The 13,324-nt window shown below is 49.2% G+C and overlaps 1 protein-coding gene across 10 annotated transcripts in view; it reads right to left on the bottom strand.

Moving 5' to 3' along the window:
• Nucleotides 1-13,324, bottom strand: part of LOC146805867 (decapping and exoribonuclease protein-like) — a 142,175-nt gene that overhangs the window by 20,300 nt on the left and 108,551 nt on the right. For all 10 annotated transcript variants that reach the window (XR_014967926.1, XR_014967923.1, XR_014967922.1 and 7 more), the window contains one exon: nucleotides 9,469-9,563. Coding sequence is in view for 4 of the 10 variants with exons in the window: in XM_085623196.1 (XP_085479322.1) it covers nucleotides 9,469-9,563 (95 nt within the window). In the remaining 6 variants the exon portion in view is untranslated. The remainder of the gene's footprint in view (nucleotides 1-9,468; nucleotides 9,564-13,324) is intronic.

The raw sequence follows: 13,324 nt of genomic DNA, 5'->3' as shown, positions 1-13,324 counted from the left end.
CCCCATCCCATTTCTGGGGATGAGTATATTATCCCTCCCTTCTAGAGGGAGAAGACATGTTGTAACCTACTTACCCGGTTAAAGTTAACCAGAGCCCCAGCATCACAAAATGGATGCTGCTGCCACAGACACGAGTCTGACCTCCTGCTGCTGGGAGTGATCCCGGCAAGGGAGGCTTGGACAATAGGTTTCCTGCCTTGGGAGGTGCGAGCACCACCCCAGACAGGCCTTAGTGTATTGGGGCAGGGAGGGATGAAAAGAATGAGACATGCCTGGGGCACACAAGGTGTCCCGTGCATAGTCCAGTTCAAACCGGTGCTGGGGCTCTCCAGCCCCAGTCCTGGCGCGCAACTGGACAAAGGGAAGGGGGTGTAACCACCCCCCTCCCAGGTCCCACCCATAAGGCGTGACCTAGCAGGTAACTCAGCCCCCCAGATTTGGATAAGAGTGGTAGCTGGGCCCCAGGAGATTAGATTATCCTGAACCTGCAACTTGAACAGAAACTCTGGACCTTCGACATTCGACGAAAGAAGAAGACTGAGGAATCTCCCTTGTGGCCAAGGAGTGGCTACCCTGTGCAAACAGGCACCATCAAGAGACTACCCTTTGCTTTGCTGAAGTTCTACGAGGGACCGACTGCAGAGCCCGACCAGAGCCTTGACTTCCAGACTTCTCCGACCCTGATCCACATCCACAGCCGAGCTGAGATCCGTGGAGGCGACGAGAGACGTGGGACCGGCTACCTGGGAAAAGTGGCAAGTATCTTCCAGCGCAGCTTCCGAGGTACCCTCGAAGTTGTGCACCGGGGATTGAGAAGCCCCAACCCCAAGCACCATCTGCACCAAGGATCAGCCCCCCACACTCCACGAGTCCTGCGTGGGGCCCTTCTGCATTTTCCTGCTTGACGCGCCTGTCCGGTTGCTTGCCCGTTGGCTAGTGGCCTTTGTGACGACGCATCCAGAAATCTTCACTGCTGGTTTGGCTCCTCCAGACTGGCTCCCACTTCCTTGCCAAAGAGAAGCACCCCAGACCTTCCTGGTCTGCACCAGAAGCAAGTCCTCCGTTCTTCGTGGGTTCCGCTTGCCAAGGCTTGGTGAGTCCTAGTCCAACTTCGACGCCGCCGACAGCAAGAGCCTTCGTGAGACAGCTCGCCTCCTGGGCCTGGTCGTCCTCGACGTTCCCTGGTCCTCGTGGCTGCAGCGACAAGCTTCACCTTCACCTGCAATCTTCACGACATCGCCTGGTTCCTTCCTGGTTCCACGTGGTCACTGGCTAGTGACCTTGACTCTGTCCCTTCTGCTTGCAGGTCTCCTCTCTTCTTGATCCCAGCCTTGGGATCCACCGGACACTCTTCACTGACTGCCTGTCAGCAACTTTCCTTCAGGCATCCATAGAAGTCCACGACGAAACCCGACGCAAGTTCACACCTATGCACCCGCAGTCTGTGGGCTAGGTAACTTGGGTACTTCAATGCTCACAAGGGTAGTGACTATCCTAGGGTCTCGTTTCCGAGTCTCGACTCTCTAGCTGCTTCAGAAGTGTCCTTAAACTGTTAATTGCTAACAACTACTATTTCTATCGACTTTTACGCATTACGCGTGAGTGTTTCCACTCTGCACCTGAATCCCGTGGGCCTCCCACTTCCTAACTATTGCTAGTACAGTGTAGCCCCAGCGATTCCCTAGGCCTAGGCCTATCCTATTTCCGTGACAGTGGTCCTTATACCACTTACTTAGTATATGGTTTGCGTGGCCCCTAGGGCCTAACTGTATTACTTACCTGTGTGACTTAATGTATGCATAAATAAGACTGTGTTGTACTTACCTCTAATCTCATAAAGAGTGCTGAGGGTTTGACTAGAATAAATACACTTTATTTTATATATATATCTGTTGTGGTGTCCTTTCATTTGGTATTCAAGGGATTATATATGGTATCACTGCTGGCTTCACATGCCATTCAGAGTTTAGCCTAAGACTGCTCTTGTCCATGCTACCACTAGGATAGCTGGTCTATAAGGTTGACTTTACAACCAATCACCATAAGGGTTGTTTGGACTGATATAAGGTGTACACTAGAACTAGTGACATCATACATCAGGCCAACTTCTCACAAAGCCCTTGCTGCAGTGTCCTGGACACGGAGCAATTCACCGTTTGTTGGAGAGGAACCCGAACAAGATTATGTTTCACCTGTCGGAGCTTGGCGGATCCGGAGTAGCTGACACTGGCAGACTTACCGGATTTAACGTACGATGTATTTTCTAGGAGGGGAGGCAATCTTGAAGTGTCGCGCGGCAGAGTGGGTTTCAGCCCATACTGATTGGTTTTGCATCCCTGAGTTTGGATGTGCCTGGGTCAATCTGTCCGCTCGTTGCGCCTCGCGCGTGGCTGCGCGGGTGGTTGGGAAAGCGCAGTGACTTAGCACATGGACAATGGGCTTGGCGCACATGCAGGACGCACACGTCTTGCGGGGTGGTGACATCTCTTCCAGTGCACCCCTTGGTGAGCCCACGCGCGTCTGGCGGGATACATACAGCAGCCGAGGTTGGCAACGCTTGGTCTGAGCGAGAGGGGGCACTCAGGCTCGGGTGTCACTGGGGCAGTGTTCCTTGCCCCTGATTGTGCCCGGTTGATTTTGCATTGTGTTTTTTGTATGGATGGCGGGGCTGGCGGCTGTGCATATGAGGGGCAGGAAGATGTTACCAGGAACTGCATCTGCCAACAGAGTGCCGGAGCCTGTGAACGATCACGACAACACGGGAGGCTTACGTACGGAATACACCTATTGTTAGTCCATGTCATGTATATTTCAGTGCCCAATGAGGCGTTTTCGCCACCGGGTGGCACTGTCCCGCGGTTTGTGTTATTTCTCCTTTCGCGCTAGTGTCATTTCAGCAACGTCTGAAGGGGCCGTGGGCCTGCCTCTGTGCCCGTGGGGTGGTGGCACTGGTCGGATTGGTGGTATGTCCGTCTATCCGAGCGGATAATGGGCACTGCTGGCATCGAGTTACAGTGGCCTTCAGGGTTCTTGATATGCTATATGCTACTTTTGTTGAGGCAGATGCTCGCATTGTTTATTGGGTATCCCCTGGAAGGGTTGTAGGTGATATAGTTACCTTCCCCCTTCGCGTAGGCCTACGTTACCCCCGGTTTTACTGCCTGTCTCGTATTGAAATTTGCGACTGGGGCACTTTACTGTGGCCTGCACGCTTGACTAAGTGACAGTTCACCTGTGCTAGATTGGACAGGGTGGTCCTTGGTGCGTGGCACTTTCACTTAATTGTCAACTCCAGCGCTTGTGACAGCATGCCACCAGTCAGCGTTGTTTGACGATTTAGAGACGACCACAGCAGCAGGCAGTGATTTATTGAATATAATTGGGGCTTATTTATCGTATGCGACTAACAAGCATTGACTAACACAACAGTTGGGGCTTGCTGCAGGTGCAGTGCTCCTTGGTAGTAAAGATAGGGATGCAATGATATAGCGGCTAAATACCGGGCAAGGCACAGCCTTCACCTGCACGTGTGGGGGGCTCTGACGCTTAGGAACACAGCACCTTGAAGGTTTGAGGTCAGGAGTGCATTTACTAATATTCTACAGCATATGCTGTAGTACTACCAGCTGCCCTGGGCCTAATTATTGGGGAACCTGCCTGGAGCGGCTTTAAGTGAGACAATGCAGTCTTACATGCCCACTGTGAGTAAGGTTACTGACGGTGTAAGTAATTGGCACTAAGGCTTGAGACCTCTTTTCCAAGTCACTTGGCATTCTGTCGATAAAATCGAGCCAAGCCAAGGTCACATGACTGCAGATTATGCGAAGGCAGGTAAAGAAAGCACCTTATTTGAGGTTCCCTCTTATAGCAAGAGCCTTTGCACTACTTGGAGCTGTTACAGTTGATATGCCTCTTTTCGGTCACTTGGCATTCTATTAATGATTATCGAGCTTCAGACAGAAGGGACAGGTTGTCTAGTATCTGATACGTATCTACAATGCTCCCGGTTAGTACTGCTTCTAATGGTTTTGTCTGACTTTGGCTGGTTTTACACACATCTTAGCTGTTCTACAGGGGGTGCGGCGATGCCTCGGTGAGTGACTCGCCCAGGGGATTCAGGTTTGTGGTGCCTTTTTCTTTGGAGTTGGGATGTTTGGTGTAAACCTCTGTGTCCTGCTTGGCGCCTGGGTGGCGTGCACCGTGAGAAGTCAGTTTCGTATTATTGCATTGATCGAAGATTTCGACGCTTGGCCAGCAAGGTCCTTGGGCCACCAGGAGTTATGCATGTGGCCCTTCGTAATGTCTTGTTGATGAATGTGCTATTGATGACAACGGGTAAAATGGTTGTCGGTTCTGGCCGGGGCTCGGCATGCATGGTTTCATCTTTTTCACCTAATACTCACATCACAGACTTGGTCATTGAAAATAGCATGGTTCATCTTTTGCCCCTACATAGGCAAAAGTTACGGACAGGCTCTGTTTTGCTTTGAATAGTGCTTTGAATAGTTAGTTTGTCTCCGCATGTGCCTCTTTTGCTGTACAACGAGGTCAATTTTGTCTCCAATGCGGGGATTGTGCGCCGCTATTCCGTTTCAAAAGGGCTCTCGCTTTCGGTACCTGGCTTATGTGCAGGTGACCTGTCTGGGTTGCGGGAGTTGATTAGTGTAATGGTCCCAATTGCGGTTAAGCTTACTACTCAGCGTAGGGAGACAATCCATGCAATGTTCAAGACGTCAAGGTGACAGTCCCACCAGTTCTGAATGGAGGCATGTTCAATATGCTACACAGCGAAGGCGGAATTGTGACTCAAGTTATCTTACTGCACTGTTGGGAGCACGTAGCGCAATACCCGTTACATATTACGTAGTTGTTTTGCAAGATTGCAAGTTTGCACGGTGCTAACTAGTGTCATTTTTCACGCGCGTGGTGGATTAAGTGCTGAGATTTAAGCCCCCAGAGCTCGGTACAACCTTCGGCTTGTCCCGTGTCGTCTGGGAGGCGCTGTGGGGGCCGTGCGCTGGAGCAATCGGTTTGGTTTTATTGCATTGAGTGACGACTTACCGCTCGGCCAACAATGTCGTTGTGCCACCAAGGGTTATGTAACATGTGAACGCTCAAGGCGCCCCTCAGCCCGGTAAGGCACACTAAGGTGCCTTAAACCTTGGTGGTCTCAAAGTTTCTCGTTGGTGTAATAGGGTTTAGTACTGATACCAATATGTCTCCCTCATCTCCATTGTTGATTTTGCTCGCAAGATAGTGTCAGTTATAGTCCTTTAAATGTCACTCATAGTTCATCCAGTGTCCCAGTAAGGACAAAAGTTACGAACAGACTCTGTTTTGCAAAGGATAGTTACTTTGTTTCCGCCTGGGCTTCGTTCGCAGTTCAGCAAGGTCAATTTTGTTTCCAACACGGGGATTGTGTGCCGTATTCCGTTTCCAAAGGGCCCCCGCTTTCCGCTGTCGGCACCTGGGTCACGTGCAGGTGACCTGTCAGGCTGTCACGGACGTTGATTAGGGCAATGGCCCCAGTTGCGGTAGAGCTTGCTATCCAACGACGGGAGACATTTATGGAATGTTCAACACGTTAGGGTGACAGTCCCACCAGTTCAGGATAGAAGCATTTCCAATATGCTAAGCAAGGAAGACAGAGTTGTGGCTTCAGTTAGCTTATACAACTAACAAGCATTGGTAAAGCCAAGGGTACAGCCGTGTTGTAGGTACTGTGGTTTTGTAGTATATATCCGGAGGCAATGTCAGAAGCCGCTAAATACCAGTCTGCCTTTCCCACCGGTTACCAGCCCATGGGTGGGAAAGTCTAATGTTATACGTACTCAGGAAACTTCAACGCAGAAAGAGGCACTGTTAAGTACTGCAACGGCATTGTGCTATTGACTACGAGGGCCCTCTGGGGGAACACCTGCGGGCACCATACAGAATTAGGTACCATGTACACTGTGCGGGCGTCCCCCTGCAGCCGAGGGTCGGTATCGGTTAGCTTCTGTCAAGACATATTCACCCGTGCTTCTACCAGGGCAGCAGGCGGGTGGTGGTAGTTGTCAGCTAACAGTGTGCTGCGGCACAGTTATGTTTTGTTACACTGCGTTAGTGCCAAACGGTGACTGGGTATTATCAACCTTTTGGCGTCCCAAATTGAGGAAAGGGCAGGTATTTGCACATAACTTCCCCCTGGTTCTACAGACTTGTCTGCCCTACCGGGTTATCCTTCTGCGGGCTAGAACCAGACAATAAAAGGGGCATCTTTTGGGACTGGGGTCACGAACACATGGATAGTCAAGCACTGGGGTTGATGTACCACGAAAAGCATGGTCACTACTTGGGTCCCCCTCCCCCCCCCCCCCCCCCAGTTCTGGAGTCAAACTGGGTTGGAGCATTAGTCTGCAGTCCTTGGGTAACATCCAGCAACCATTCAATCCATGTAAGGGCAGTTGGCGATAGATAATTATCAGCGAGTGGGTGACATACACTGGGTAGTCAGCGGCTCCGTGCCCCGGGGGCATGCACGCTTTACAAATACACAGAGCTGCAACCACAAGGGTGCCGAGTGGCAATAAACCAGTAAAGAGGGGTGTATCTGACGCCCCATCTGGGTTGAGCCAGTCCCATCTAGCGGTACGCCCGAGGGAATATGGGGTGCTCCTTTAGGTTCCCATGACCTAGGCAGTGTGCGGCACCTCCCACATCAAGTGTTAGGCACTAGATTACAGACAGTGCGCCCTCAGTCAGACAGATTCTCTAAGCGGGTGTGCCTAGGGGGCTTCACCAGAGGGAGCTGAGCGTTCGAAATTCCCATAAGGAATAAGGGATGCAGGGCAAGTGCTGGAGGGCAGCCGTGCTCATTGTCTCATACACCTGTTTTGGACATCCCTGTGTGCATGGATTTAGCAAGTAAAGGGACCGTGCAAGGGTTAAGCCTTTCCCCCTCGCCGGTATAGCCTAGTTGGCAAGAGGGGGTTGGAACGGTCTTCTAACATGTGAGCTGCTGTCCTAGGAATGGAAGACACATGTGTCCAGCCACACACGGAGCTAGAGGGGCGGCTGTCAGTGTGATCAGCAAATAGGTGGGGCATCGTGTGCCAGGGTGTCTGAAACTGTCCCGCTCTGAGTGGTACGGGGCTGAGTCATGTGACGCAGTGGAACTTTGCGGCGTGAGGTGATTAGTGCTTAGCACTACTTCATAGGCATAAAGGGCGTTTTTGTTTCACCTGACACTAGCTGATCCAAGCTAACGTCAAGGGCTATTGGTATATAGATGGGGCATCGATAACCAGTAGGGATGCTCTCTTTCATCTGATTTGCAGGAGGCTCTAGACAGAGAGTTAGCAGCCAAGACTATAGCTGTTTTGGTGGGGGGCTCTGTCGGCGACGGTGGCTGCCTCCAGAGCTGTGGCGGAGTTACAGGGCGATCTGGAAGCAAATGGGTACCGAAGGGTACCTCTGCGCGGCACCATAGGGGGCCCCAGAGCCAGAACCCAGGAGCCTCATGGGAGGTTCGTGGAAAACCGTGTCGGCGCCCGGTTAGTCCTTTGGGCGGTTGTGGACCTGAACAATTGGGGGCTTGCCTTGCTACGCTCCGCCCTGAAAGGGGCGTGAGTAATAAGGGACCGTGATCTGGGAAGAGGATCACCGAAGGGCCAGCACAGATGGGGTTCGCCCCAGTGCTGCTTGGCTCATCAGGCAGGCAGGCGGCCCAGATGGTTGCCTGCCCTTGGATAGCCGGTAAGACAACCCACCATATTACATAACGGTGTATGTAATAAACCTGCAGCAGTTTCTTACCCAAACAAAATTTGTGTGGTGTGTTTTATTTATGCGTAGAACATGCATGCTACTGTGGGGGGGGGGGGGGGGAGTGTTGCCTCCTGCTGGCGCTATGTTCCCGGGGCTGATGGCTGACAGTGCCATTGGACGTTAACTGATGCTTCCAACCTTCACGCCTGTCATGAGGGTGGATCTTAAATGTCTCTTTCACAAAACAGCCCATATCCTTGCATCAATATAAGAACAGTTCATGCTTTTCACTAAGCACTGTCGCCTTTCTCAGCAGGCTATGGTTCATGTTCAAGGTAGCCTCGGATTTACATTTGAACTCACTGGTTCAGTTAGACTCGTTTCAGAATGTGGGAAGAAGGAACGCTCTACTTTCTTCTCATTCCTCTTACGTGATTGTGGACTGCACTACACTTGCTGGATGTCAGTGGGTGCTTTCAATTTTACATCAATAACCAAAGGATATAACATTGTCTGAGCACCTCCTTATCTCGTTTGAGTGCCAGGGCAGAGGCTGACTCCTGTCTACAGGGTATTGCTTATTGGCTCTCAGCCTTCATAACTTACTGTCAAAAGAGAGGTACGCTACCGCTCAGAAGGGAGGGTAACTACACAACTCACCAAAGCATTTTGTGGAGAGTCCTGCTCCTGACATATGCTGAGCAGAGGCTTGGAACGCAGACCCACACCCCCCGGCACTATGGGACTTGGACACAGCAGCAGATTCTACAGTTGGCCAAGGAGTGGTATTCAGACTCAGTCCTGCTCATTAATGACCCTTGTTAGTATTTGCCCAGTTCCCCAGTGTTGGTGCCTTTCATAAACTTGCATGCGATCTTCGTTCCTTCCTATATATTGTATAAGCTCACCACCTGTACCATGTATCCTTCGTAGTGCTGCTATTAAATCTGACCTACAGTAGCAGCTAGGGGGAGTAGAGAGCTCAGTGCACCCATCTCATTGGCTGAAGAGTTGTTTGTTTCAAATGATGTGGATGTGCTACTAAACTAAGACTGTTTTTGGTCTCTTGACTGTTTATTGCGGTTTTAAACTTACTCTGGATTCAGGCTATTTACAAAAGATATCACTGGAGAACTGGATGAACGATGGCGTAACTCTTTTTTTTTAGGCCCAAACAACAGGCTAGGGGACACCAGCAAGGCATTTGTGTGATGCCGCATCGATTAATGCAAATTTACGTATATCTTTTACCATTGAGGCTCTCACTAACTATTACTGTTAAATTCTGACCGCGGTCTGACGAAAGATGACCTCTTGGTGCCAGGCCTACCCAATGTAAGATGCTGTCTCAGTCTGGAGGGGTCATTCTTCTAGCTCATTATCACCCCACAGAATGTAGTCTGTAGAAACTAATGGATGTGACTTAGTGAAGATTTACTTCCGCAAACTTTGAAGTTTAAATTTAAGAATGTTGATTGTTGAAAGAGTACTGCCAGCAAGTGTTGATTTCGCTGAAAAAAAAATCCCTTCGTTTGGCAAACATTTTTTTACAAATCTTTTCATGTGCAGGTGACCTTTTAAAAAGCTGAACAATTTTCACACAAGTCTCACACACAATTGTCAACTTGACATGTATTTGTCAAGGAGTTTAGATCAGGTACACCCCAATTTTGAAACTTCACAGTACTCTGTCTGTGCCAGATCCACCCCTATACTTACTCGGGGTTGTCCTCGGTCACCACCTCCTTCACAAACGATAGGAACGCGTCCAGGAAGTTCATGCATACTGCCGGCTTCCAGAAGTCTGGGTTCTCCTGTGTGCACACAAGGGACCTTTGTTATTGTCTGCTCAACAAGACTCAGCAGAGCAGCATGAGGTGATGTGGGTAAGAGAAGTGGCCTGGTGGAGACCACATTAAACACCCTGTGGTGGTGACGAGGAGTGTTAGCTTAACACACCTTCACGGATTTACAATTCACCTTTAGAATTCCAGGCAGAGAGAGATGAAGCCATGTGTCTGGAATGCCCTGACTGTTGTTCATGTACCCAAGGAACTGGAACCTGTGTCTCTGCTCTGGAGCCTCTGTGAGTCAAGGGCAGTGTGACAGTCCTTGTGAATAGTGTTGCTGCTGGGTTTGGAAACAAGTACCTCATCTGTAGGCCTTGACTTTCAAAGGGTGGGGCACCTGCCTTGAATTTCAAAGGGTGGGGCACCTGCCTTGACTTTCAAAGGGTGGGGAGCCTGCCTTGACTTTCAAAGGGTGGGGCGCATGCCTTGACTTTCATAGGGTAGGGCACCTGCCCTGACTTTCAAAGGGTGGGGCACCTGCCTTGACTTTCAAAGGGTGGGGCACCTGCCTTGACTTTCAAAGGGTGGGGCGCATGCCTTGACTTTCATAGGGTGGGGCACCTGCCCTGACTTTCAAAGGGTGGGGCACCTGCCCTGACTTTCAAAGGGTGGGGCACCTGCCTTGACTTTCAAAGGGTGGGGCACCTGCCTTGACTTTCAAAGGGTGGGGCACCTGCCTTGACTTTCAAAGGGTGGGGCACCTGCCTGGACTTTCAAAGGGTGGGGCACCTGCCTTGACTTTCAAAGGGTGGGGCACCTGCCTTGACTTTCTTTTTTTAAATTTTTATAAACAAATATTTATATTATGCTTTTATATATAACAGCACACAGTTATACAGATGTTATAGACATGAGGGATGCTCAGTTCTACCTAATAATAAAGAATTCATTCATATTTACAGAAACATTGAGCTATACAAGTAAATAGCACTGGAGAACACAAGAGGCATAATTTACAAATTAAACCAACAGAATTAAAAAAAAAACATAAATCTTAGCCATGGCAGGCAGTAACGTCAAATCAAATCAGAAAGAAAAATAAAAAATAAGACTTAGCGGATAGCTAATTACACCCCAAAGCTACGATAGATCAAGGACCATTGGTTGCCTGAGCCTCCTTCCAGCTTAGAATAAGAGCCCCAATATGCCTGCCAGACAGTCTCCCTCTTCTGCCCCTTCTCTCATAAATACCTCTTTCCAAGTTAAACATAGCAAGCAGCCGGGCGAGCCATTGCTGAAATGAACCAGGCCGAGGCTATGCATATCCAGACAACAGCCATAGCCAGGAAGAGGAATCGGTAATATGGATCTTGCCCTCCGTTGCGGCCTACCCCGAGGAGTATTAAAGCAGGGGTTAGCACAGCTTTCACGCCTAAGGTCTGATCCATAAATTTCTCTATGGAATTTAATAGGATCTCAAGCCGTGGGCAGGATGCAAACATATGGATTATATCGGCCTCCATTGAGTCACACCGAGGTCATCTAACTCCCACCTGCCCCACCCCCCCATTGTGCAATCCTAGCCGGGTATAGTAGAGTGAAAAGATTGCCTTATAATGCTGAGCTTGAAGCCCAGCGGAGCACACCACTGTCTGTCCCAGTTCGAATTAATCCAGAAATCTATGCGGTTCTATGCCCAGTCGTTCAACCCATTTCTTCCCATGTTTTCCATATCATCCTGCTTAAGAGCTACGAGTTCGGCATACAATCTCTTTATAGTACAGTTCCTCCCTTCTCTAACAACATCCATGATTTTAACTTTGTTAAAGCCATTCAACCCGCCCACCTTCCCACTGAGAAAACTTCGCAGTTGCAAATATTTAAAAAAATGTGTCTTCTCGATTCCAAACTCACCCTGGATATCTCTAAACTGGTGAATTCAGTCTGGCCGTACTAAATCCCCAACTGCCCGGACACCCCGCCTCGCCCACTCTGCCATAATCGTGTCCGAGAAAATTCCCGGAAGCACAGGGTTTTTATAAAGCTGGGTGTAAAAATGTATTCTCCCAAGACCCGTCTTCTTTTTAAGTGCTGCCCAAATTTTAAAAGCTGCCATCAAGGTCTTGAAACTTGTTTTCTTGTAATAGCTGGACTCATTAAATTTCATAAAGCAGTTAGACGCATCATCGCCTAGCAATAGCTTATACACATCTGGTAGCCCTGCTTCACCCCGGGGATCCATTGTGCACCCGCCGCTTATGTTACTCATATATTGGAGGGTAGCAGCCCAGTAATAAGCTTTAAAATCAGGGACTGCAAAGCCTCCCCTCTCCCTAGGTAGTGACATAAGCCGGAAAGCCCTCCTAGTTTTGCCATGTGCCCAAATAAACCTATTTACTATGCTCTCAAGTGCCACAAACCAGCGTTTTTCGAATTCTAAGGGTATTGCCAGAAACAAATGAAGTATTTTGGGCAAAAACATCATTTTTACCACATTACAGCAACCTCCAAAGACATATGTAGATTATTAAATCTATCAAAATCTGATTTAGCCTTCCTGATTACAGGCTCAATGTTTATTGCCACTAACTTCCCCAGCTCAGACGTAATATCAATACCCAAATAAACAGCTGACTCTGTCACCAGACCATCATCCAGATCGACCTTACCGTTCTTAACTATCTGCGTCTTTTGCATGTTTAGGGCATACCCAGCGAATCTATCAAAATCATGAGCTGCCTTCTCAACTGCAGCTAGCGCAGTTGAGGGATCAGATGTAACGATGGCTACATCGTCCTCATATGCCAGAATTTTTGTTTCCAATCCTTGGCTGTTAATGGGCTCAATTCCATTATTAGCCTCAAACAATCGAATTAGGGGATCAATATATATAGCAAACAGGAGGGGGGAGCAGGTTCAGCCCTGCCTTGTGCCACGTTTAATCAAAAATGGTGCACTATATACCCATTTAATCTTAGCCGGGCCATTGGTGCTCTATACAAGATCTGGATGGCTTGGATGAATCCCCTCCCAAAACCAAACCATCAACGAGCCTCCCAGAGGGAGTCCCAGGAGACCCTATCAAATGCTTTCTCAGCATCCAAAAGCATCACCGCCATAGGGTCCCCTGAGACCTCCGTTGCATCAAACATAGTTATTACCCGACAAATGTGTTGCGTTGTTCCCCTCCCCGCTATGAACCCATGCTGACAGGAGTGGATTGTTTTCCCGATAATTCGATTTAATGGGTCGCAATGGCTTTAGAATTTTTTTTAACATCACTGTTTATCAGTGTAATTGGCCTATAAGACCCAGGTTCCCTGGGTCCTTTGCCCTTTTTCAAAAAAATTATAATATCTGCTCCGGCCCATGACTCAGGTGCCACCTCATCCTCCTGAGCCCGGCGATTGATATCCACCAGATCAGATCCAATCACATCCACAAAGGTTTTATAAAACTCTAATGGAATCTGGTCTGGCCTGGCAGCCTTCCCAGAAGGGAGGTTTCTCAAAGCACAATAAATCTCATCCTTGGTCAGTACAGTCTCGAGGGATTCGCTATCTGCCGAATCCATACTTTGCAAGGGGATTCTGCTTAAATATTCCATGGGCTTCTATTGGAATTCTCTGCGGCATATTATCAAGCCCAGTATCGCTGCTTTAGCGGCAGTTTCCTGCCGCTTAAAGTGGGGATAATTTTACTGCAGTCCTTGATAATATGCCCCTGAATCTTTAAGAAATGCGTGGTGCCAGCAACCCCTTTGGGACATGCCTACCTCGACAACC

This window comes from Triturus cristatus, chromosome 8, assembly GCF_964204655.1.
Source record: "Triturus cristatus chromosome 8, aTriCri1.1, whole genome shotgun sequence".
Lineage (NCBI taxonomy): Eukaryota > Metazoa > Chordata > Amphibia > Caudata > Salamandridae > Triturus > Triturus cristatus.
Note: the sequence above shows the minus strand (reverse complement) of the source record. Positions and strands in the feature narration are given on the sequence as shown.